Source organism: Mus caroli, chromosome 8 (genome assembly GCF_900094665.2).
Source record: "Mus caroli chromosome 8, CAROLI_EIJ_v1.1, whole genome shotgun sequence".
Taxonomy (NCBI): Eukaryota; Metazoa; Chordata; class Mammalia; order Rodentia; family Muridae; genus Mus; species Mus caroli.
In genome coordinates, this window is record NC_034577.1 from 98,605,353 (window position 1) to 98,631,607 (window position 26,255).

General features: G+C 46.4%; 1 protein-coding gene across 1 annotated transcript in view; it reads left to right on the top strand.

Annotated features, from left to right (window-relative positions):
• The window catches only part of Wwp2 (WW domain containing E3 ubiquitin protein ligase 2), a 118,073-nt gene that overhangs the window by 33,853 nt on the left and 57,965 nt on the right, over positions 1-26,255 (top strand). The window contains exons 5-6 of the mRNA XM_021171082.2: positions 10,694-10,831; positions 12,917-13,013. Of these exons, the coding sequence (XP_021026741.1) occupies positions 10,694-10,831; positions 12,917-13,013 (235 nt within the window). The remainder of the gene's footprint in view (positions 1-10,693; positions 10,832-12,916; positions 13,014-26,255) is intronic.

The window sequence follows — 26,255 nt, forward strand, 5'->3', positions numbered from 1 at the left end:
GGAGGACTTTCCCTCCCTAGGGGCGGAGGAGCCTGGGAGGCAGCTGCAGTAACTGATGGAGCAGCTCATTCTAAATACCTGGCTTCCCTGCTTTCCCAGCCTGTGTCCATCCCCTAAATCTCTACCAATACGTAAAATGTGCTGTGACTTGACACATTCGCTGGGACAGGTGAAGGCTGTGTTTTAAGGGGACCTTCTGCTTCAGGAAACTGTTCGTGCCTTGTTAGATGGAGGGCTGTGATGACCAAGTAGTTCTGGGGACATGGGGGCATACATGGGGACAGTGGGGTTGGGGGGCAGATAGTATGAGTCTGCATGGACTTTAAGGATAGCCCCTCTTCCTTGCTTTGGACTGTGGTTTCTGTCCTGCCAGGACTCCTCACTGCTTGCTCCATCTGTCCTGTGACAGCCTTTGACTATTAAATGTGAAGGTTCATTTCATTCAATCCTCTGCAGTGGTCACATGTCCATTTAGAACCCTTCTCTCTGTGCCCACCATGTGCAGGTGACCCACAGATTTCAGTTTCCAGCCTCTGCCTCTGCCCTGAGCACCACACCCTTATTTGAGGACTCAGTAGTTCTTGTGGATGTCAGAACACCTTGACATGGCCACCATAATGTCCCAATCTAACTTTCCTGCCTCCTCCTGAGTGGGACTCCCTTAGTGTTCCATGTTCCAAGGTCTAGATCACCATAAGTCAGTGAGGCCTAGGTGTGGGCTCGGGAACCCTGCCCCCTCTTGCTAACTCCACTTAGTAATCTGTTTCACAGTTCTCTTGGTATTTACCTTGGCAGGCTCAACCACTTTTAAAGTTTTCCTTTATTTTATTATCATTTTATAAACGATGTGTATATATATATATATATATATATATATATATATATATATATATATATATGGATTTGTACATATGGAGGAGGCCAGAAGAGGGTGTTGGATCCCTTGGAGCCAAAGTTACAAGCTGTTGTGAGCTTCTTGAAGTGGGTGCTAGGAATTGAACTTGGGTCCTCTGGAAGAATTGTGAATGTTCTTAACTACTAAGCCATCTCTAGCTGCTGCCCACCTCTTTTTTCTTTTTTTTAAAGGCTCTCCTTTAGCTCAGACTTGGCCCAATTTTAGTTAAGTAGCGGAGAATAACCTTGAACTCCGATCTTTTGTGCCTCTGCCTTGTGCTGGGATTGTTTTTATGTGACCTTTCTCCTCTGCCTTCTTCCCTCTAGCTTGTTTATTGCACTGCAACCAGAATGAGTTTTGAAGATACAAATTATAATTCCTATAAGTACCATTCTGTCGTACTTAAGATAGTGAAAACCAAAACCCAAACCAGACCTATTAGAAGGCTGGCCCACAGTGCGCTGCAGGGTTTGGCTCTGACTGTCACTTTGCCTCATTTGGATCACATACCAGTCCAGCCCCATTCACCTCTGCTAACTCCTTGAATGTGTCTCGGTCATTGTGCCCCAGGGCCTTTGCACATCTTCCTCATACCCACTGCCACCCGACCTGCTGTGTGAAACCTCAGGTCATCATGGGATTGAGCTGTTGTCCTGTGCTTTTCCTGATGTTCTCACCAGGCCAAGTAACATGCGATCTGTGACACTGTACACAACCATGCACGAAACCTTGTCACACAGAAGCCACTCTCCATCTCCTTGCTGTTGTCATTGGCTTTTCTTCCAGAAGCTTACAAAGGGGAGGCCCTAGAGGGAGGGGCTGGGTCTGTTTTCTTTCTCTAGCATAAGCAAGCTCCTAGCTTCTAGCAGGGTCTGACACATACCTAGTACCCTGTATCTGCTTCATGAATAAGTGAGTAAGAAGGAGAAAACGAACAAGTTAAGGGGCCGTGGTAGTGCTTGTCTGGCATGCTTGAAGCCCTGGGTTCTGTCCTCAGGACTGCATAAAACTGGGTCATAAAATTAGAGGTTAAGGTTCTCAGCTATGTAGTGAGGCCTTGGCCACCCTGCTCTACATGAAACCCTATTGAAAGGAAAAGAAAAGAAGAAAAGAAACATGTCTAAGTTGGTTTTGTACAGTGAGTCCCGTTTCCATAAGAGAGTTCCTGAAGCCCTCAGCAGACCAGGATTGCAGTTAGCTGTGAGGAGGCTAGACTCCCTGCAGCAGCTACACAAAGGAGGCGTCTGGGCCAAGCTGGAGCCTCTCTTCCTCCCAGGAGGACACACGAGGTTTGACTGCTGGGGGCCCAGGGAGTAGGGGGTGAAGCAGAATCAACCTAGGTATTCTTCACAAGAGTTCTGGTGTTTACAGCCTAATTCCAGTGAGGTGGGAGAGACTTCATTTGTTAGGTACCGTTACAGTTGCGAGCCAGAGAAACCTCATAACGGTAAACCCAGGAAGCCCCTGGCTTCCTGTGCTGTGAAGGGGATGTGAAAGAGTCCTCTCTTTCAGTGGGGAGCTGCCAGCCCACGTGTGTCTGAGTTATGAGGAGCTGCGAAAGACCATTGACTCTGCCCGTCTGGAACTTGCCCTGGTTCAGTTTCTCTGTACACAGCATCTCACAGTGCCATGCAGCATGAACACTAGCCTGCTAATGAATGCTCTCTTGTTTTCACTTTCTCTGCTGGGCCTGCGGCATTTGGGACAGAGGGAGACAAGGTGGCTGGCCCCACCCAGCAGCTCTGCTAAGGCCAAATCCAGCCCTTCTTTATTAGCCTCAAACATTTGGTCTACCCTAGAACTACCCTACCTTGGTGTTCTCTCTCTCTCTCTCTCTCTCTCTCTCTCTCTCTCTCTCTCTCTCTCTCTCTCTCTCTCTCTCTCCAGATTTCCAGGTATATTCTTACATCTGCATTCCCCATTAGGATAAAAAAAGAAACCTTTTTTTTTTTCCTTTTGAAAGCTCTGTGTGTCCAGGGCTCATTGTTAGTGTACTCTTAGCATCTTAGGCAAGAGGCCCTGGCTTCTCTCTCCAGCACTAGGGCCGATACCTGTATGTACGTACTCAAATGCTGCCTGGTGTCTAAGAAGTCCAGAAGGGGGAATGTTATAGATAGCTGCGAGCCATCATGTGGATGCTAGGAATGGAACCTGGGTCCTTCACAAGAGCAGTGTGTGCTCTAAACTGCCAAGTCATCTCTCCCTGGCCATACACTTCGACTTGTCAGAGAGTGGTGATAGAGGACTCTGTGCTAGCCACTGGGATTCACAGAGATATGTGTGATAGTGATCTGTGACAGTGACAGTACTCCTGGGAAGGTGTGTCTGCCAGAGCTCTGGACTTTGTAATGGGATCATATTCTTTCAGCTTGCCATGACGGTTCCACTTTATCCAGTTCTCCCTTTGTTGGCATAAGGAAGGCAGCTTCCACCCTGTATGTACCCATCGTACTTATTAGTGCATATTCAAATAGCATGTGGGAGAATCCAAGGCTAGAAAGGGGGAAAGTAACTTAGCACCGGTTCTTTGCAGTCGGGAATTGGCGGCTCACAGCCACTAATGACCTGACTCTAGTTAGGAGAAAGAAGAGGAAGAGAGTCCTCTTACTGCGTAATTGGTGTACTCTGGGCCTTTAAAAAAGTGTATGTATGTAAGGTTGTGGTCTTGGTTAACTTATAGATGCCCTGCATCTTACTATGCTAATCTAATTGGAAGATTGAAAACTAGTGAAGCACAGCAAAACCACAGAAGTATAAAGAATAGCGAGGGGCTGGTGGGATGGCTCGGTGAGTAGACAGGCTCTCTGTGCAGCCACATGTCCCAGGCTTGATCCCTGGAACCCATGTACAGGGGCAAGGAGAGAACTGACTACATGCGTGCCTCACTGGGGCTCTAAGCACATATGTGCGTACACACACACACACACAAACACACACACACAAGGATGGGGAGAACAGCCAAGTCCCCTCTAAAATTAGTTGCAGTGTATTTCTTTCATTCTGGAAAAGTGGTCTGTTGAGAGTTTGACTGAAAGGCGCCTAGCTTCAGTGCTGTTCTGCTTTGGTCAATCTAAGCAAAGTCTGACAAGCTCTTCCTTGGTGGTACAAGCAAGGCTCCTGATATCAGCCAGCCTTTTCTGTGAGCTATAACTGTTAATAAAAGTTACAGATGTTTTCCCTGTAAGAAAAATGACAGGGCTGGAGAAAGGACAGCTCAGTGGATAAGAGCACTGACTGCTCTTCCAGAGGTTCAGTTCCCAGCACCCACATGGTAGCTCATAACCATCTCTAGCTCCAGTGCCAAGGGATCTGATGTTCTCTTTTTAACTCTGTGGGGACCAGGCATGCACACAGTGCACAGACATTCAAATACACACAACACTCATGCACCTTTTTTTTTTTTTAAAGAGGGGGGCTGGAGAGATGGCTCGGTGGTTAATTAACAGCACTGGCTGCTCATCCAGAGGTCCTGAGCTCAATTCTAAGCAACCACATGGTGGCTCATAACCATCTGTAATGGGATCTGATGCCCTCTTCTGGTGTGTCTGAAGACAGTGTACTCACATACATAAAATAACCCTTTTTTTTTTTTTTTTTTTGAGAGGGTTGCTTTTCTCCCAGAGGACCCTGGTTTAGTTCCCAGAGCCCACACTGAGTAGCTCACACACGATTACTCTAGCCGCAGAGGACCCAGTACCCTCTTCTGGCAGGTCCTTTTTATACTCTTGTGCATATACATCTCCCTTCAAACATAGAAATAGATATTTTCTAGATTTAGTTTTAATGTGTATGAGTCTGTGCTTGGTGCCTGAAGATCTTAGAAGAGAGTGTCGTATCTACAAATGTTCATTTCTGTCTCATTTGATCTCACCTCCTGTCTGTCTAATTAAATTGTAGACATTTCTCATCTGTGAGTGCTCCTATAAACAACTGTAAGAGACAATGACTTACTTAGTCATTTGGTTTTTGGGTTTTTTTTTTTTTTTTTGCAGCAGAGTCCCCCAGGCTGATCCCAGACTTGTGGTGTAGCCAAGGACCACCTTGACTTTTCATTCTCTTGCTTCCACCTTCCAGGGCTGGGACTGTACCTCCATGCCTGATTTGAAGACAAGGGCTCTTAAAAGCCATGATCACAGGCTGTTGTCTAGCTCAAGGGAAAGCACTTGTGTGGATGCACAGGCCCACATCTGCTCTCTAGCACTGAAAGACACAGTAGCTCTTGGTGTCATTTTTATACCTAAAAAGCGCATTGGTGGTAATCACTTAATCCCGTCAGCTGCTCAGGCAGGTTACGTTTGTTGTAGTGGAAGAGCTTATGTTTTGGAACAGAGTCTAACGTGGCCCATTCTGGCCCAAACCTGTCATAGACCCGAGGGTGCACTTGAAACTTCTGCTGGCTCCTTAGTGTGCTGTTACACTGGGCTGTGTGCTTTTAAGATAAGGTCTCACTTTTAGCTCAGTTAGGCCTCAAACTCAACATCCATCACCCTGCTGCTGCCTCCCAAGTGCTGGGATTACAGATGCTCACAGCCACGCCTTGCCGGCTGACAAGTTTGTCTTCTGCATTTGGCTTATTTGAATGAGAATGTGGGGAGCAAGAACACCATGTCTGCTGAGCATCCTTATCCCAAGGTTCTCTCTTCTTTTCCTGCTGGTGGTTCCCCTTGACCAGTTCCCCACATTTGGATCTGGCTGCCGTATCCCTGAGGTAGTTCACTGTTTCCATCTGTCCCGTGTTGCTGCAAACTTATGAGTGAACTCACTAGCTCTCCTCAGGCTGATGGCCTTGTTCTCTGTGTGGCTGTGTGGTGGACATCTTTGCTGGCTAGTAGAAGATTCTCCTGCAGTCTCGTTGCTTTTCCTCAGATCCTAGAAGCCACCCCATTGCTGTCTGTCCACTTCTATAAAGGAGCATCACAAAATTTTGGTGACTGGTTGGGACTTCAAACAGAAGACCATGGCCATGTGTGACAAGTATATTTGCTGAAGCTGGCTTGAGCTCACGGCTTTGGCTTTTTTACTAGAACTGATGCCTCTTGCCAGAGAAGTATTTTTATTATTATATGTTCCATTTTGCCCTAATTGAATCTGATTTCTGCCAACCCATGTTCTCAATTAGTCCCTGATTGTAGTTCCTGCTCTTTCTCTAAAGCTTGGATTTCTGAAGACTGCAGCCTTGTGGTTATGCTCTTAGGGATCTTTCCTATCATGTGAGAGAGAAAGAGAGAGGGGGGAGAGTAGGGGAGGGGAGGGGAGAGGAGAGTTACAGATGTTGTGAGCTGCCACATGGGTGCTGGGACTCGAATCCAGGTTGTCTGCAAGAGTAAAGAGTACTCCTATCCACCTAACCATCTCTCCCGCTTCTTTTCTTCCTACTGTAGTCCAGGCTGACCTGGAACTCACTGTGCTGACCATGTGGCCTTGAACTCACGCCAGTCCTCCTGCCCCAAGCTCCAGAGTGAACTAGTCCCGATTAGGTTTTGATTATTAGGCAATGCCTCCCATGGTAGTAGAAAGACTTATTGGAAGAGAAAGAGCCTTTGTCGAGTCCTGAGTGTGGTTGCAAGGAAGCCAGAGGGCTGAGAGGTGAGGGGCTGAGGCTGCTATTTATAATTAAGATTCCAGCATATGGTTTTCAGCCACACTTGAGCCTTTCAGCCTCTATGTGTGCTCCAGTCTGTCACTCAGTTAGCTAATGGTTTCTTTAGTCCCATTATACATTGTAAGTCTCCACAGCTCAGGTCTTTTTTTTTTTTTTTAGAAAATAATAGGTGTTCTGTTCTCACAAGTTTAAATTTTTAATAGCTTTGCCAATTAAAAAAAAAGAAACAAAAATTTCCAACTGTTCATTATGAAATTCACAAATGTGCAGAATCCGAAGGGTGAGGAGTCACCCAGCGCCCTCCACCTGACGTCACAGTGATGTTTCATCTTCTGTTTGTGCAGTATGCACATGCGTGGTGCATTTGTGTGCGATGTGCCTGTACAGGGTGCATGTGCAGATGTGTGGGTGGAAGGCAGAGGGGGGCGTCGGGTGTTTCACTGAGTCTGGAGCTAGGCTGGTGGACAGCAAACCCGAGTTATCCACTTACATCCACACCGGGCAGCACTGGGGTGACAGGTGTGCAGCCATACCAGGGCCTAGGAAGTTTTCTTCTTTTAATCTTACTATTTTTGTTTGTGTGTTTGAGTATTTTGCCTGGATGTAAGTGTGTGTACCATGTGAGTGCCTGGTGCTCTTGGAGAGCAGAAGAGGGTGTTGGGACCACTGGAATTGGAGTTACAGACAGTTGTGAGCTGGCATGAAGGTGCTGAGAATTGAACCCGGGTCCTCTGCAAGAACAGCCAGTACTCCTTAAGCCACTAAGCCCACAGATCTGACTTTTTAAATTTTTTTTATTTTTATTTATTTATTTTTTTGGTTTTTCAAGACAGGGTTTCTCTGTATAGCCCTGGCTGTCCTAGAACTCACTTTGTAGACCAGGCTGGCCTTGAACTCAGAAATCCGCCTGCCTCTGCCCCCAGAGTGCTGGGATTAAAGGCGTGCGCCACCACGCCCAGCTGCTTTATTTTATTGTTTTTTTTTATTTTGGAGGGTGTGGGGAATCATGCTTATGCAGAAAATGTTCTTACCTGCTCAGCCATCTCCCATCTTCCTGTGTGCATTTCTTTGTCTGAATTGTTTAAAGGTAATTTGAAGTTATTAGGACTTTTTTTTTTTTCTGGGAAATTGCAGTCTATTCTCCTATAAAAACCACCTGATAATCCCTGCAGATAGTCTCACAGTCTGTTATACATCTCCCAAGTGTGTTCTCATAGGCGCTGGCCATGGTGGCTCCCGCCTAGCCTTGCTTGGCTGCTGTCTTTGCGCCCTTCGGTCCCTTGTAATGGTTGTAGGACTTGGAAGGTTTTGAGGAGTTTGCTGCTGCAACCTAAAGAAGTCCTAGAGAAAGGTCCAGTGACTACAGGACAGCTAATGATGGGCTAGGCCAGGGGAAAGCTGAACACTTTAGCTTCTAGACATGAAGGTCAAGGTGGGCAGCAAAAATGGTAGCTTAGGAACTTCCTAGGCGCAGTCTTCACACGTGTCCCCCGAAGAATGTGCAGCGATTCCTCTGTTTTGCCACAGAGGGAACCAGTGCAGAAGTTAAGTAACTTGTGACTTGCAGAGTCGGTCCTTTGGCAGGAGTACTGAGATAGAGTCCAGAGTGCATGACTACAGCAGCCTGCTCAGCCACCATGCTGCCTTTTGGAGATATTTAAATCAACCACACAGAAAACAGCAACCCCCAAAAACAAACCAAAGCAAAACCGTGTGTCATTCATGGTTCTGTTCCTTCTGTTCCCTTCCCTTTTCCCCTTCCTTTCCTTTCCTTTCCTTTACTGGGTTTTCAAGGCAGGGTTTCTTTGTGTAGCCCTGGCTGTCCTGAGACTTGCTCTGTAGGTGTTTCTCAAAATTGGAGACCCTGCCTGTCTCTGCCTTGAGTGCTGGGATTAGTGTGTGTGCCACCATGCCTGCTTACGTCACAGTGTCAGTGGGTCAGGATTTAGGAGCAGCATGGTTGGGGACGTCTCAAGGCTCCATACTTGTTGGGCTGTTGTCATGAAGGGCTTTACTGAGGCTGACGGTCCGCTCTCAGGTGGTATGTATACTCATGGGCCTGAAATAGGCCTAGGAGGTCAAAGACTTCCCTAGGCTCTCAGAGTTTCTAAATTCCCACTGCTATTCTCCACAAGGAGAATTCAATAAATTTCTCAATGAGACTAACCAAAAATAGAGACAGATGCAAAGACCCAGCACAGGGCACAGAGATTTAGTGGGGAGAGAGATGCCTTGGTGGGTGTCTTAGTCAGGGTTTCTATTCCTGCACAAACATCATGACCAAGAAGCAAGTTGGGGAGGAAAGGGTTTATTCGGCTTACACTTCCATACTGTTGTTCATCACCAAAGGAAGTCAGGACTGGAACTCAAGCAGGTCAGGAAGCAGGAGCTGATGCAGAGGCCATGGAGGGATGTTCTTTACTGGCTTGCTTCCCCTGGCTTGCTCAGCCTGCTCTCTTATAGAACCAAGACTACCAGCCCAGAGATGGCACCACCCACAAAGGGCCTCTCCCCCTTGATCACTAATTGAGAAAATGCCCCACAGTTGGATCTCATGGAGGCAGTTCCCCAACTGAAGCTCCTTTCTCTGTGATAACTCCAGCCTGTATCAAGTTGACACACAAAACTAGCCAGTACAATGGGCCTGGAAATCCAAAACACTGCTCCCTGTCTTACTTCAAAGACCCTGGGATTGCTTGTCTTTTTGGTTAGGCCCTATGAGTATTTTCTTTGCATGTATTTTTGCACACCAGAGGGGGGCATTGGATCCCATGGGACTGAAGTTATAGAAGGTTGTAAGTTGCCATGTGGGTGCTGGGAATTGAACCCAGGGCCTGTGGAGATCAGCCAGTGCTCTTAAACATGGAGTCGGTCACATTCCCTGAAACTGGAGTTATGAGTTATCATGTGGGTGCGCTGAACTGAGCCCAGATCCTCTAGATGAGCAGCCAGGGCTCTTAACCTCTGAGCATCTCTCCAGCCCCATGTTTGGTTTTCTTTGAAATTATGTGTATATATTTGTGACTGGGTGTGGGTGTTGGTTGCCCTTGGAGACCAGGAGAGAGTGTCCGATCCCCTGAAGCTGGAGCTTAGAGTGGCCAGATGTGACTGGTAGGAGAGGAACTCAGGTTGTATGTACAAGTAGTCCATGCTCCTAACTGTTGGACTCTCTCCAGCCCTACTGTTAAGTTCGTAAAGGCTGTGTCTGTCTTAGATTGGAAGCTGGCTTTTACTTCTCTCCCTCCTGGGAGGAGAAGGATCACCAGTAAGTGCTCAAATTTACCTTAGTGTTTGTGGAAACTCTTTATCCATGGACTACCTTGATTGAGAGCAGTGGATCTCAACCTCTGCGTTGCGACCTCTGGAGCTGGGGACTGGCAGGGTCTGAATGACCCTTTCATAGGGGGTCACCTAAGACAATCAGAAAACAGATATTCATATCATGATTCATAACAGCAAAATTACAGCTATGAAGTAAGTAGTAATGAAAATAATTTTATGGTCAGGGATCACACAACATGAGGATCTGTGTTAAAGGGTCATATTAGGCAGGTTGAGAACCACTGATAGATTACAATATGGTACCCACCATTAACACATGAAATGGAGTGCTGAGTTGGGTGCAGGGCAGGTGAGGAAGGAGAATCTAGCATAGGACTAGATCCTTTTCAACCTGTGATCATCTGCCTGCTAGTTCTCTCTGTGTAACTATTGAAAGACTGTAAGATGGAGGTTCCAGTTCCTGACTGGACCAAACTGAGGAGAATTAGTGTTCATTGTAGGTAGATACTTACCTGATTGGAAGCTATGAGTGTACCCAGACTCAGGGCAGCTAGAACTGGGGTGTGTGCAGGATGTTTCTTGTTTTGTTCATCCTATGTGTAGTAGCGTGACCCCAGTTTTTTCTATGCCCCATCAGTAGCCTTGTTCCCTTGGAACAAGGGAACACAAATCAATAATGTAAAGATGTTGTAGCTAATGTCTCATATAAAATGTCTTGAGAGACTGTGGGTTTCCTACCTGTACAACATGCAGAGCATTACCATTTAGCACACCCACCCCACTCTGCTTTTTATTTCACAAGGCACATTAGAAAGGGCAGGGAAGCCCTGCCGGGAAGCCAGGGCCGCTGATTTAAAGACTCCTAACTTGTGCATTTGACTCAATCTGTCCATGTTGCATTTTGTATCCAACAGTGGAGAACACACAACTGACCCTGAACCTGCAGACAGAGAACAAAGGCAGTGTTGTCTCGGGAGGAGAGCTGACAATTTTCCTGGATGGGCCAACTGTTGATCTGGGAAGTGTGCCTAATGGCAGTGCAGTGACAGACGGTGAGTGCCGCCCTGCTCCCCAGGCTGTGCCAGGATAGGGTGGGTGGACAGCCATGCTAGGGGCTTGGTTCTCTGCTAGGTATCTTGGTTAGAGCCTCTTTAGTGGCCCTGCCTTAGTGTTAGCCCTGCCTCCTCTTAGTCTCCCAGATGAAAACATAACATGGTTCTCAAGGACCAAGATAAATGTCACAGCTCTGTGTGTGATTGTTTGAACTGAAGGCAGAGAAAAGCATCTCTTCACCCCATATGGGCCTTGAAAATTAACCCCTCTAACAAACGTGCTTCTAGTTAAATCCCCTGGGGAGCTTGAGTGTGCTCCTTTGAGATGCAGTTGGCTGGGTAGGGATTGCGTATCCCTGTGGAGACATGAACCAGCAAAGCGGGGCAGGCTGAAGCAGTGGATAGTGCCTCCTGCTCTGTCCCACCTGAGGGTTGGGAGTCTTGCTAGTTTGTTCCATTCGATCTAGTCTGAAATTAGTCACTTCTGGATCTAGCAGGAAATTATTTCATGGAGTCTAAGGTCTGAACTGGGTTGCTTCTCTCTCCTTTTCCTCATTAAGTGTTTTGTTAGGTGTGGCGTAAGGTGGAGCTCCTCAGGCTAAGTACACTTTTCTGTAGCATCAGGGGTGATGTGTGCGCTCTTAATTCAAAGGCAGGGTGCAGTTTCAGCGGTGGGGAAGAACTTAGCTGTTGAGACATTTCTGCTCTGGGTCTGGAGATAGCCCAGCAGTTAAAGCGCTGGTTGTTCTTGCAGAGAACTTGTGTTTGGTTCCCACCATCTACATGGCAGCTCATAACCATCTGTATCTCTAATTTCAGGGAATCTGACACCTTCTTCTTACCTCCACCACACTAGGCACACACGGTACACAAGCATTACATGCAGACAAATAAATAAATAAATAAAGTCTCACCAAAGAAAAGGGCCTTGTACCAGGCTTTGCTTTGATTAGAGTACTTTTGGGTTTTTTTGTTTGTTTGTTTGTTTTGTTTGTTTGTTTTGAAAAGACAGTTTCTCTGTGTAACAGCCCTGGCTGTCCTCTTTCTTTTAAACTTTTGTTATTACATAAAACATTTATTGTGTATGGCAAATGTGTGGAGGTCAGAGGACAACTTTGGGAATTGATTGTCTCTGAGGGATCTGGGGATTGGATCCAGGTTGTCAGGCTTGGTGCTGAGTGCCGTAACTGTGGCAGCACCATCTTTGTGTGTGTGTGTGTGTTCACAGCACTGGTTACATAGGCCATCGTATAAGCATGTCTGATGTACTGTGTGCATGTTCAACCTGGGCTCCTTCACCTTCTCCTTATCATTTTTCTAGTTAGTTCTTTTGGTTTTCAGACTTTCACTTCTGCCTTTATGTTATACAAATATACATAATTTTTAAAGACTTACTTTAATTATTTTGTGGTGTATATGTGGGTGTCCCCAGTGTCCAGAAGGAAGAACTCTGGAGCTTGGATTACAGATGGTTGTGAGCCTCTTACTTCATTTGGGTGTTGGGATCAGAACTCTGGTCCTCTGTAAGCAGCAATTGCTTTTAACCACTGAATTATCTTGCCAGTTCCATATCTGCATAATTTTTTCTTGAGATAAGATCTTATTGTATAGCTCAGATGGGCCTTGATCTCACTGTCACCCAAACTGCCTTACTGTGATATCTTGTCTTAGCCTTACCTAGCTGTTTGCAGGGCCTTTTAGATAAAGAGTGACTTGATCTACTTTACAAGCTCTGTTTGCATTGTGAAAATTTTCTCATTCCATGCATTCACTTGGCCCCTACCTTTGAGAGGCTGAAGTTCATCTGATGGATAAGGCAGGGAGGGCTGTGTGTTAGCATCTGGGATGTTCTTAAATGTCTTGGAGAAGAGGCACTGTTTCCCAAGTTTGAGTTCCAACTGTGTGATCTCAGATGATAATTCCTATTCTTTGTACCAGTGGCTACAGCTGCCAAGTTGTACCTGTCCCATCATGGTGGGTAACTCCTAAAACACAGAGGGAATTCTCTGCCTGGTGGGTAGCTCTCAAACAAGGGCCAATTCTCTCAGCATTTCTATCCTTTCTTGTGATTGATCCATTCTCCAGGATCACAGCCACCTTCAAGAGAATCCAGTGGGACTGCTATAGCTCCAGAGACCCGGCACCAGCCCCCCAGTACAAACTGCTTTGGTGGCAGATCCCGGTAAGTAGCCCTTGTTGGTGAGACGGCCCTGAAGTTACGGAAAATACACTAGCTAGTGGCAGGGAACTGTTCATTCAGAAACTTGGAAATTTCCTTTTCCTGCTCCAGACTGCTAAGGTGTTTTGGAGGGAGCACAGCACTCGCATTCTTAGGAGAGGCAGCAGTACACTGACAGTGACTGGGGGCTGGTGGGTCAGCCTTGTGGGTGAGGGAGACCTATTGAACAGACCGTGACCTCTTATCGGTTAGGGACTCTGGCGGTCACGATGCCTGGTGTACATGCTTCTTTGGATATAGGATTTTCTGACTGTGTTTCTTTCTAGGGGTGGCTGATGGTTTCCTTTGGCATATTGGTTAACATTTTCTATGCTGAGAGTCTGAGCTCATTCATACTTGTTATGCCTATTGGGGATGATGTCATTCTGCGTATTATTTCTCCTTATAACCTGTATTAGTGCTCTAAGCTCATTTCCATGGCAACTGAATTCCTAGGCAAGAGAATAGTTTTAAATGTCTTTGAGAGATGGTGGAGGGGGGGGGGGAAGGAAAGGAGGAGGAAGAGGAAGAAGATGATGTGTTTGGTGTTTATTACAATGTATAAAATTCACAGACATTTTCAGGAAGGGAATTATATGAGTGTACTTATAAAAATTATCTTCTTACAATGGGCAGATTTTTGTTAGAAATCTCCCCAGGTAAGTCCCAGAGGGGACAGAATAATGCTTTTGGGAAATAGAGTTGTGTTCTAACCAGTACCCAGCATCTGACAGATCCCCTTGAGAGCAGAAATCAGCTTCTGAATTGGTTTGTTTATGGTTTTAAGGTGACCAGAGCTTATTGACTGCAAGAGCAAGTGGATGTTTGGGCATTTGCCCTTTGAGACCCCGGTTTCACTAGAAGCTGAGGTCTGTCTGTCTCCCTGGCCTCACTTCTTTTGAGTGTGTACAAAAGGATCTCCTCACACTGAAGACCAGTCACACCTGTGACTCGCTGTGCTAGGTGGCTTGTAGGATATAGGATACAGTTAGGTCCTGCAGGATCAGGCCCTGCCATATGCTTGGCAAGTGTCACATCAGTAAACGAGTAGTCCAGAGCAGAGGGGACACAATCTCCTCAGGGGAGCCGGCTCAAGCTGGGAGCCTCGGCAGCTCTCCTTACAAACAGGCCTTCTCTGCACTAGTGCTTCATAACTACTTCCGTGGCTTTCTTAGCTGCACTTGGCAACTTTGGGTCTAACATACTGATACCACTTAATTTGAGGCTCAAAGGATGACTCAATCAAGTTCAAACTTAGCACCCTCATAAAAATCCTTGTAATCTCAGTGATGGTGGTGGCAGTGGAGGACGAGCTGCTGCAGGAGGTCTCTGGGCATGCTGACCAGCCAGCCTAGCCCACCTGATGGGCGTCAGTGGAAGACTCTGTTTTGGTTTTTGTTTGTTTGTTTGTTTTTTTGGTTTGGTTTGGTTGGTTTTGGTTTGGTTTGGTCTGGTTTTTCGAGACAGGGGTTCTCTGTCCTGGAACTCACTCTGTAGACCAGGCTGGCCTTGAACTCGAAATCCGCCTGCCTCTGCCTCCCAAGTGCTGGGATTTAAGGCGTGAGCTACCACACCCAGATGGAAGACTGTTTTAAAGGGGGCAGAAAGCATTCCTGGAGAAGACATTGAAAGTTATTCTCTGGCTATCATACATATGTACCTGCGTGTGTGTGTGTGTGTGTGTGCGCGCGTGTGTGTGTGATATTTTATTAGATTCTGTAATCTCTCCTTTCTTTTGAGACAGGCTGGCCTTAAACTCCTCATCCTTTTACCTCCCAGCTGCTGAAACTGTACACATGTGTTCACCACATCTGGATTAACAATATCTTTTTTTCTTTTAAAGATTAATTAGCTGGGCGTGGTGGCGCATGCCTTTAATCCCAGCACTCGGGAGGCAGAGGCAGGTACATTTCTGAGTTCGAGGCCAGCCTGGTCTACAAAGTGAGTTCCAGGATAGCCAGGACTACACAAAGAAACCCTGTCTTGAAAAAAAAAATTAATTTACTTTGTGTATGAGTACATTATAGCTTTCTTTGGACACAGCAGAAGAGGGCGCCAGATCTCATTACAGATAGTTGTGAGCCACCATGTGGTTGCTGGGAATTGAACTCAGGACCTCTGGAAGATCAATCAGTGCTCTTAACCACTGAGCCATCTCTCCAGCCCAACAATATTTTTTAATAAAAACCACATATTTATTTGTTTCTCTGTATATTTTGTGTATGTATGTGAGTGCCTAGTTCTCCTGTGGAGGTCAGAGGATTATTCTCTGGATCCCAAGGTATCGGTCCTGGGCATCCCACTCAGGGCCTTAACTTGCTGAGCCATCTCACCAAGCCTGACAAATACCTTTTTAATTGATACCTTTATAGATAAAAATAGAAAAAATTGATTAAGAAAAGTGGGATTCTATGACACGTACTTGTTAACCCTTGTTACTGTGGAAGGCTAAGGCAGGAGGATCACTAGAGCTATGAGGCTAGCCTGAGAAATACAGGGAGACTATGTTCCAATAAAAACAAAACAAAACAAATAAAATAAAATGGATGGGAACAAATAATCGTGAAATCAGAAGAACTGTTGACTTTGGAGGAGGAGACAGGGTTACTAATGAAAGGCTACAGAAGTCTAAGGCCATGCTCTGTTCATTACGTGCTGGGCTGCAGGGGTGCTGGGTTCTAGAGGACAGATTCTAGGTTCTGTAATAGCTGCTTACGTCTTTTCTGCCTGGTTTACATGTGTAATCGGGTAGGGTGGTTCTAGGGGGTGCTCCATGCTGGCCTGTTAGGACACCCTGTGGGACTTAGGGTCCAGGTGAAAGCCTGCCCCCTCCAGGTAACATCCTTAATCTTGGTGGCCTGAGAGGGCTTGTCACAAGCCATTTCATATTTGATTAGGGAAGAAACAAGTATGAGTTGCCCCCAGGCTTGTGCACATTGGCATGCACTGTATATGCATTGGCATGCACTGTATATATATGCAGCGTTTCATGCCCGTGGAGGAGCTGGTATATGGTGAAGGCCTGGGGAGAGCATAGTAGGACATTCATGGTTTGTTTCTGTTGCTGGAACAAGGCTGGCTTTGGACACTTGTCAGTTCTGGTTGGGAAGGGCTCCCATGTCCTTGGTACTGTGCATGCACCATCATGCAGGGTCTCCTCTCTCTATAGTGAGTTCAGTCTTAGTGATGTGTGCTCATGGAGCCGGCAGACACATGCAGGAGAGGAAGCCAGCATGGCAGGGCAGTGAGCAGAGTGGACTAGGAGGGTTTCCTTTGTCCACATGTTCAGGACAGTGCCACTGATCCTAGGCGCTAAGGAGACCCAGTGGAATGTGCACAGAGGGAAGAGGGACTGAGTAGAAGGGGTGACCCCAGTGCTGCAGCCTTCCTTAAGGTCTCCTAGAGGTTAGAAATGGTCTCGAAACTCTAGGCTGTAATAGGAAAGCCAAGGATGTCTGGGTTCCTTTGTGGTGTGCTGTTTCTGGATCACCTGTGATCCTCTCTCTTCTTTCTTCTTCTGTGTTGTGTGAGGTGAGTGGTGGGAGGGAACCCAGTCAGTGTACTGTCTGTGTGGGCCCTTTTCCCTCTCAGCCAGTGTACTGTCCATGTGGGCCCTTTTCCCTCTCAGCCCAACCTTGTGGGGCCTTGGATGTGAACCTCTGGGAAGGTTCCTAGATAAGGAAATGAGTCATCATAAAAGAATCGAGTGTTTATTTCCTATTTATTTATTTATTTTTATTTTCCTCATTTACATTTCCAATGCTATCCCTAAAGTCCCCCCTACCCTCCCCCCGACCCCCTACCCACCCATTTATTTCCTTTTAGTTTCATGAAATTGTTGGTTTCCCCCTAGTGTCAGGGATGGAATTAAATGTTGGACATACTCTAGGCAGGTGCTGTGCTCTTGGTCTGTATGTACCCCAGTCACCTGACTTGTCTAGGTTGGCCTTCAATTCACTCTTCTACCCGGGGTGGTCTTGAACTTGTGATCTCCTGTCTCAGCCTCCTGAATAGTTGAATTTACAGGCCTGTGTCACCAGGCCTGGTGGAGCTTTTCATTAGAAGGTCTCTGCAAGGGATCGTGGTTAGGAAGCTGGGTGTGGGGCTCAGCATGTTTTCCTTTGTCATGTCTGTATCAGTTTATTTTGAATGTAGTGGATGTGAATGCTTTCTGATGCTGGGAGCTGAACCTAGAGCCTTGACCATGCCAGGGGGCACTCTAGCTATAAGCTATACTCTCAGCACTTCATATGTGTTGTGCATGCGTGAGAGATAAAGGTCCTAAGGCCTTGGATTTCCTCAGGGCCCTCCAGATAGCAATTGAACATGTTCTTCCCAGTGACATTCTAACTATGGCCGTTTTAGGACATCCTGGTAGTGGTTTTCTGTCTCCCTCTGTGACCCTTCTTTTTTGTCCTGCTATGATGAAAACCTCTTAGATTTATTAGCTCCCTTGACTTGGCATTAGTAACCCCCCTCCCCCAAGACTGGAAAGAGCTGTATTCTGGGAAGCCTGTACAGCCCAGAGCCTCTGGTGAGCTCTGAATAGCTCATGGGCTGTGTCTGCAGACAGCGGATCCCAGAAAGGAAAGACAAATAAACTCAGACGGGTGTGAGTCTGCTGGGAAGCCGGGGGGGAGGGGGGAGTGGGGGGGGCTAAGGGAGAATGGGGAAGCAAAGCTGACAGGGAGAGAGGCGCTTTGGGACCTGAGCCATTCTCCAGTCTCTGCTGGCTACTGCCACTCCTTCTTCCATGGAGCTGACCAAAGCTGACCTGGAGACGTTCCCTTGTCAGTCTGAAATGAAATAGAGTTTAGCACCTTTATGCTTCCCCTTAAAATCTGGCTATAGTCTCATTCTCATTAGTGATGCTGGAAAGAAGAAAGAAATCCGTGTACATGCATTTCATCATTCAGTGGTGACAGACACAGTCCCTGCTCCCAGGGAGTCTTCAGGCTGTCTTCTGAGCTGTTGAGATCATGGACAAGCATTTGGGGCAGTTTCAAAAGTAATTATGAAGATTGGTACCATCTAAATATGCACATTGATGCACCGCTTATCTCTTAGTAAAAGTGACACTGTACATTTACTTATTTATATCTGTTTATTTTAGAACTAGCTATTTGACATTTCCTCTGTAGGAAAGGAGCCAAGGGAGAGGTGGTGTGGCCCAGAAAGCTGAGTAGGACTGAGGGTAAGGAAAACCAGACTCACAGAAGTAAGTCATGGCTACAAAAATATAGAAAGGCACAATACCTGATACCAAGAACGCTGTAGCAAGACACTGGGCAACAACCACAAGTGCTAGTGTGTACACACCCAAGTGCCAGTGTGTACACACCAGGACTATTGATGTGCCAGTGTGTATACAGCCAAGAGCGGAACATTTAAAGATACTTTGAGTTTGCTGATCTAGTGAAGTGGGGGATAGGGATGTCCTCTAAGCAGAGTGCTCTGCATGGACAAAGATAGGGAAAATAAGAGAGCTTGGCTTACTCAGGGACAGGAGGGAGTCCTTTGGTCATACTCCATGGGGGTGATTGCTGTAGCAGCCCTAACCCAAAAGCCCGAACCCAAAAGCCTCTGCTGTCGTCTGGTTTGTTTTTATAAGAGCCATTTTACGTTCCCAGCAGAATTGGCAGGAGCACAGAAGTCCTCATTCACCTTTGCAGCCCTTGATCAGCCTATGTTTGAGGGAGGCTGGTGACACACTGTTCTCACTCAGAGGCAATTGTTTATGCTAGGGCTCTTGCTTGGTGGTGTCCATTCTGAGGGTTTTGACGAATTCATGGTGTGTGTCCACTGTTACAGCCTCATGTAGGGCAGCTTTTGCCATGTGTTTCATTTAGTCAGCCCTCCTTGCTCTCCCTGGCTCTGGCACTGGTCCTTTCATCTCGTTATAGTTTTCCTTTCCTGGAATTCTGTGCACCGTGGCCACTTTCACACTGGTTTCATTGACTCAGAGTACAGTTGATTTCCGTTGAATACTGAGGAGTAGTCCAGTGTTTGCATCCGGCATGTTTGATTTATCTACTCACTTACTGAAGCAGACCTTAGTTGATCCTAAGTTTTGCTAACTATGAATAAAGCTGCAGTTAGCATTGGCTTCTCAGCAGTGCAGCCTATATTCACAGAACTTTCCCGAAAGGGAGGCTGGGAGTCCTCTGGTGCCTGAGAGAGGGGAGCTATGTGGGAATGCCCGGCACTGTACATTTAAGACTAAAATCAGAAACCAACTGATAGGATTTCTGGTCCTCAAAGAAATGTACACTTTTCCCTCCTAAGACAGGGTCTCACGTGTGTAGCTCTGGCTGTCCTGAAATTCACTATATAGACCAGGCTGGCTCAAAGCTCTGCTTACCTGCCCTCTGTCTCGCAAGTGCCAGAATTAAAGGCACATGCCACCACCTGGCTGACTTTTTTTTTTTTTTTTTTTTTTTTTGGTCTTGGGAACTTTAGTATCTGTGACAAAGCCCTTTGAGTCATGCCCCTTCCCTGCCAGTCTGCCCCTTGTCAGTCTGTGGCCAGCAGGTTCCATAGCATAGCTCCCATGCCACCCTGTGGTGAAACCTACTCTGTCCCCCAAACCAGCAGCATCAGAGGCCAGGGCCATCAGGGTAGAGTGCAGGAATGCATCAGGAGCCACCTGGCTGGGGACAGTTCCCACACAGACCTTGGTCCTGTGTAGGTGACCCTGCAGTGCCACACAGGATGCTATGTGTTGGGCCTGGCTGACTCTTAATACTTTTAAGTCTCCACAGTCTGGACCAAAGCAAGTCTCCATATGAAAACAGGCCATCCCGACTAAAGAATAAACCTAGTTTAGATCATTTGGACATCATAATTTCAACTGCTGGCTTCCTGTTCTCGAGTCTGTATTGGCTTTGCTTGTTTGCTTGTTTAAATGATCAGTGAGGATACCCAGCAGTCATGGCGCACGCCTTTAATCCCAGCACCTGGGAAGCAGAGACAGGCGGATCTCTGAGTTCCAGGCCAGCCTGGTCTACACAGAGAAACTGAAAGAATCAGCGAGGACCACCCTTGAGCACTGGTAGAATAGAGAGGAGACCGAAAAAATACTTGAAACTACCTAGATGTAGTCATGGAGGAGACTGGAGGATGAGAAATAGAGGGTATCTCAGACTCACAAAGTGTGGTGGTGTCTACAGAGAAAGGAACCTCAGGGAAGGGTGTGTGTCACATCCCCTGCAGTGTTGGCTTGGCTGTGGGAAACATCATCCTCACCTCAGAGACACAGGTATGGGCAACAAGGCCGAGATACATGTGGCCACAAGTTAGAATGCAGGACTGATAGTATAGGACTTGTCAGCTCAAGACATCTGTGGCTAAAAGGCAAAGGTCTAGAGAGAAGCCAGTGAGGAGAACGTGGGTCTTGGAGGAATGGCTCCTTAGTCAAAACATGGGCAGCTTGGTGTGTGTGTGTGGAAAGATGCGAGCAGAGCCGACTGCTAATGCTCTGAGCAGACATGGGTGGGAAGACGCAGGCGCACAAGCTGGAGTGCTTGTTCCTGGCAGTGCTTGGTGTGATGAGGTCTGACTTTTCCTTCAGGTTCTCTGGAGTGGCGTAGCTCTCTGGAAGATACCATAGTTACTGGAGGTGGTAATTGGGGTTTGGCTTAGTGACTGTCTTTGTGACAGCCAACTTAATGGCATAAAAGGAATGGCTCCTTTCAAATGCTAAAACAATTCTATATTTGAGGCTCCCCCCGTTTTGTCATAGAATTAAAACATAAATATTATATTATTTTATGGTTTCATTAAGTTATTATACCTTATTAGAAATTAAATGAAGATACTGGTTTCAACATTCTTTGTGCCTCCCATCTTTCTAGTTCCTCATTAGTTCCCCTCACTCTGGAATCTGTTTCCAGCATTCTGTCATCATTACAGCCACCCAAAAACCCTCTCGTGCCACCTGTAGGTTTAATACTGTGACCTAGTCCTAGACGTTCTGCGCCTCACATTCTATGGGAGTCTCAGAGTGTTCCTTTTTCTTCTAATTTCATTCAAATTTATTATTTAAAGAAGTGGTGGCATATGCCTGTAATCCAGAGATGGAGGTAAGGCCAGCTTGACTACCTAGCAGACCTTGTCTTATTGCCTCTTCTCGATAGTTTGATTTATGCAAAGAATTACAAATGTATTCCATAAAAGTGGAACAAAGTATTCAAGAGAGGCATCATGGAAAGGTGATATAGGAGGCTTAGGGCAAGGGATTGAACATTGAAGGAGTGAGCGAAAGCATGGGTGTATCGGGGTTGGTGGGTGGGGTGTGGGTGCTGGGGATGAAGCCAGGCCCTCTTGCATGCTGGGAAGCTGTCTACCACTGAGCTGCATCCCCAGCCACTTCTTTCAGTTATTTAGCCTGAGTGTTAGGCTCACCTCTGTCTGGGACTCCAGTTCTAGGAGATGCGATGCTCGATGCTCCGATGCTCCGTGTCGGCTGCAGTGGCAGTCAGGTCCAGGAGTTACAGCTCGTCTAGCATGCCTGCAGAGAAGATGCGATATCTCTGCCTTTCTGTTTATAGTGTCTGTGTACCACAGTGTGCATGCACCTTGGATCTCCTTGGGTTTGAAGGTGGTCTGATGTGGGTACTGAGTACTGGAAACTAAATTAAAATCTCTAATGCTCTTAACTGCTGAGCCCTTTCTCCTGCTTCTAATTTTAAAAATTGTATAAGAAATCCTTTAGTTTAATATTAGTGAAGCTGCCTACGTCTGGCTGCTCATTGATCTACTTGGCATTGTTCTCTTTATATTAAAAAAAGATGATTTTGTTTTGTTTTGTCTTTATACATTGATTGATTGATTGATTGTGTGTATTTTTGCTTAGTTTCTTGTTCTACCATGTAGGCTCTAGGGAACAAACTGAGGTCCTCCAGCAAGGCAGCAGGCACCTTCACCTCCAGAGCTGTCTCACTGACCCTGTGTGGTATTTATGCCCCCGTCCAGTTAAGGTCAGCCTTTTCCGAGGGTCTTTATACTCTAGGTGCTGTTTCTTATGCCAGCATTTACTGATTTTTAAGCAAAAGAAACCCAGTCATGATCATTTGTAGTTTTGCACTGTCAGTTGGCCTGTTTATCTTTCATGTGATTCATGGTTTGTTTGAACTCATTTCCATCATTATGCTTCATAAAGTCTGTCTGTCTGTCCTGCCTGTTTGATTTTCCTGAACATTTAGTCTAAGATGGGTGCAGGAGTGTGAGGGAGTGCCCTGTAATTCTTACTTTTAGGGGACCCAAATAGGAGGATGGTGAACTTCAAGCCAGTCCAGTCTGTCTTTCATAGCGAGAACCCATTTCAATAAAAAAGAAAAGAGAGAGAGAACTTTCTCAAAAGAAGCCTCCAAAACAAACAAACAAACAAACAAACAAACAAGAATCTTGGTGAGTGGAGGGTGTTTCCAACTCACTTTATGACTGATTGTCACATTCTGAGACTGGCTGTGTGGAGAGGCTCGAAGTGCCCGTGCACTCCCTGTGTGCACACTTTCTGTTGGATGTTTTGATGACTGCTAGCATTTCTATGCATTGGATCTATGGCATGTCCTTACAAATGGCCCTTGAAGGGGAACTGTGTTTATAACAGGGAGGAAAAAAAGAAATTAGTGAAGACCCAAAGTAGGATAGGGTACAAATACTTATTTTTGTGTCTCCTTTAAAAAGAAAATGGCTTTCAGTGTGTGTGTGTGTGTGTGTTTACATGTGGAGGTCAGACAATTTGCAGAAGTCCGTTTTCTCCTTCCACCAATATAGGTTCTAGGGCTTTCAGTTAAATCATAACACTTTACACTTAGAGAACGATGGACGAGAGAGTCATTAGGAATTTCTTCGTCTTCCGTAGTTTGTTGGTTTTCTTGCAGGAGGAGGAATGCAGGGAGAGTGGACTGAGACTCCAGGATGAGTATCTCGGGCGTGGGTGGGCTGCGAGCACCCCATTTGTCTTTGTATCCCAGGTGGAGCCCAGGGTAGTGCCTTGCTGCACGTAGCCGCAACTCGCTCAACTCGCTTGGTGTTTGCTGAGCTGAAAGAGCCTTGTGTTTCTGTGGGTCATTTGCCAGGACTTGAGGGTGGGTCTTGCCTACTGGTTTACATTCCTTTGCACCCTTGCTCTGAGGTGTGAGAGAGAGCACGGTACAGGAGCATGGGTGGAGGGGACTTTGTGTTTTTTAAACTCCCTGGCCTTTTCCCAGACATTGAGTCCCTTTCACAAGTGGAGATCTCACAGCTTAGCCCGTTTCTCATGTTCCATCTGGTGCCTTTCTCTCCATGCTTGATATTTTCCATATTGAACATTTTCATAGACTCTTTTTTTCAGATCCTTACAGCTTTTATAAGGCTGACCCTAACCCACAGATGAGTTGCCAGGTAACCAAGTCTTGTTTCAGGAAAGAATGTATAAAGGCAGTTCTCTGAATCTACCAGAAAAGAATATTTCTAACCTTTGAAGACCAGTCAAGTCTCATAGGTAGTTGCCCAAATTCTCGAGTGCTTATTGGGCCTTGAAAGCATGCGCCTCACAAAGGAGCCAGTTCCTGTACTGTTGTCCCCTGGCGATGGGCAGGGATTCCAAAGAGAGGCCTTAATGGAAGAGGTCCTGGGACCTCGGGTGAGATGGGGCACCATGCAAGGACTGCACTGATGTCACCACACAGCTGTGTGTTTGAGAATTAGTACCTTTGCATCTTTCTACTTGTCTCTTTAGTTCCTTAGGCCAGGAACGGTGGGGCCGCTCCCTGGAGCACTGAGTCTTAATTCTTCTCTTCTGCCACATGCTGGAGAAAGCACTTCTCTTAGAGATGGGGCATTGTGTTTCTTTATTTTATAAAAGAACAATTTGCTCCATTTTTTGAGTCAAAAAACTAAGGTGAAATGGCTCTATATAGTGTCTGTATAAGAAACAGCTAATATCTGTGAGGCAAAGGCTGATAACTTCCACAAAGTATTAGCACTGTGAAAATCAAAGTTAGCCAGAGATCTGGGTAGATTGCTGCATCCTTCTCATCTGTATGACTAGTAATATATCAGCCTGACATAAGCTAGTGTCACCAGAGAGGATGGAACTTCCATTCAGACAGACAGAAACAGAAAGGACAAAGAGAGAGAGAGAGGAGATAGGGAGAATGAAAGAGAAAACTGTGAAAAGGTAATGTGTGATTGGAGAGTTAATATTTGTAAATAAGATTGTAATAAAATAAATAGCCGGTGGTTGTGAATGGCCACAATATCAAGTGAAATTAAGAAATGCTTGGTGAAATGCAGCTGGCAGAACCGACACAGCTGACATTGTGGAAAGATGTAAACGTGTCTGTGTTTCTGGTATAGTTTGCTCACAGTGGGTAATGCCACACTCACAGGTTTTAGGCATCAGGGTAAAGGTATATTGGAGGGGAGAGGAGAGGAGAGGCGAGGAAGGAGAGGGGAGGAAAGAAGGGGAGGGGGAGAAAGGAGGAGGGGGGAGGAGAAGAAGGGAGGAGGAGGGGAAGGGAGGAGGGGGGAGGAAGAGAGATCACTCAGAATCGTGCTTACCACAGTGAGTCACTTAGCTCTTGCCTGTGATTGTGTGCTAGGCTTTGCTTGAAAATTACTGTTAGAAGAGAAGGGGCTGGAGGGATGATGGCTCAGTGGTAAAGAGCACTGGCTGCTCTTCCAGAGGTCCTGAGTTCACCGTCTGTAGTGTAATCTGATTCTTTCTCCTGCTGTGCATGAAAACAGAGTGTTCATATACATAAAATAAGGAAGCCTTTAAAAAAAGAAAATTACAGTTAGAGAATAACCTGCAAAATGAAACCAGAGCTAGGAGCTGATGTGGAAGCCGTTCGTATGCGTCTAATGAAGTGAGTTCTGATGCTTGATCGTTTCATGTGCTGTTTAGGGTCAGCCTTTGTGGAGAACAATACCAAACACTAGCAGTGGGGAATTCTAGCCTTTGGCAGAGAGGCTATCCCTATCTCTGTCTGTGTGTCTGTCTGTCTCATTAGAATTTTACTAGTCTGACTCATGGGCACAGTGATCTTCCTAGTAGCGATATGTGCCTTGTGGGTTGATTTCAGGATTGGAAGAGTTGGGGGCGCGGAGGGGGTGAGTGACAGCATCTACAAGTAGACAGATTACAGGCTTGAGCGTGCTTCTGGACCAGGCTTGCCTTTCTCATTCATCAGACCACTGTTTCTTAACTGCCTCCAATGAAGTCAAATTAGGTGCTGCCTATGGAGAGTCACAAAACCAGACATGGTTCCTCTTTCATGGACCTTATTGAAGACAGATGTTAAACTAACAGAAGCAAAAACAAATACAAATTTGAAGTCAGAGTTCCATAGGGAAATGATGAGGACTTAGGACACAGCCACATTGCAGCTGAGAGCGGATTTGCACTAGATGAAGCACACATGCTAAGACCTAGGATTTGGCTTTCCGTCCAGGTGGGTTGAGCATCCAAGGAAAAGTGTGCAGGTGAGCAGATGAGCGGAGACCTGTAGCTTTCGGGTAGGAGGGCACAGCAGCAGCTAGGGAATGCCATTCCTTTCTTCCCTCCCTCCTGCTGCATGTCTGCCTTTGTGACTTGTCACGTCAGAACAGTTAGAAATAACTCACTGTGTCCCCAGTACAGTTGCCTCTCACTAGCCCTGGGGACTGATTTCCTGATCCTCCCTAGACTAAAATTCATAGACACTCAGGTCTCACAGGTAAGGTGGCGTGACCATGTAACTTACCTAAATCTTCCCATATGCATTAAGTCACTCTCTATAAACCCTTTAAAGGCCATGCAAATAGTTTAAGGAATAATATCAGAAAATAAAGTCTGTCTTCATTATGTATGCTCCCCCCAGTTCTTTTTGATCCCCAGTTGATTGAATCTGTGGAGGTAGAGAACCCCCCGCTATACTAGGGCGTATACTAGGGCCGGACACTAGAGCCCGCTCAGTAGTCAGTTCCTTCAGGATTAGAACTGTCAGCCAGGGAGGCAGTGGGAGGCCAGGGTAAGTGCCAGTAGGAAGAGAGGTTGGACAGACAGCTTGGTGTTCCAACTTTCTGCAGATTCCTCTTGTGTGTTAATGGAGGTTGATGGCCCACAGGACAGATTCCTGTGTGAGGGTCCCATGTCCTTTAGTGCTGGTTCTGACAGTCTTTCATGTTGCTGCCTCTGTCCTGGGGCCTTTCTTACATCTTCCAGTGCTGTGCTGG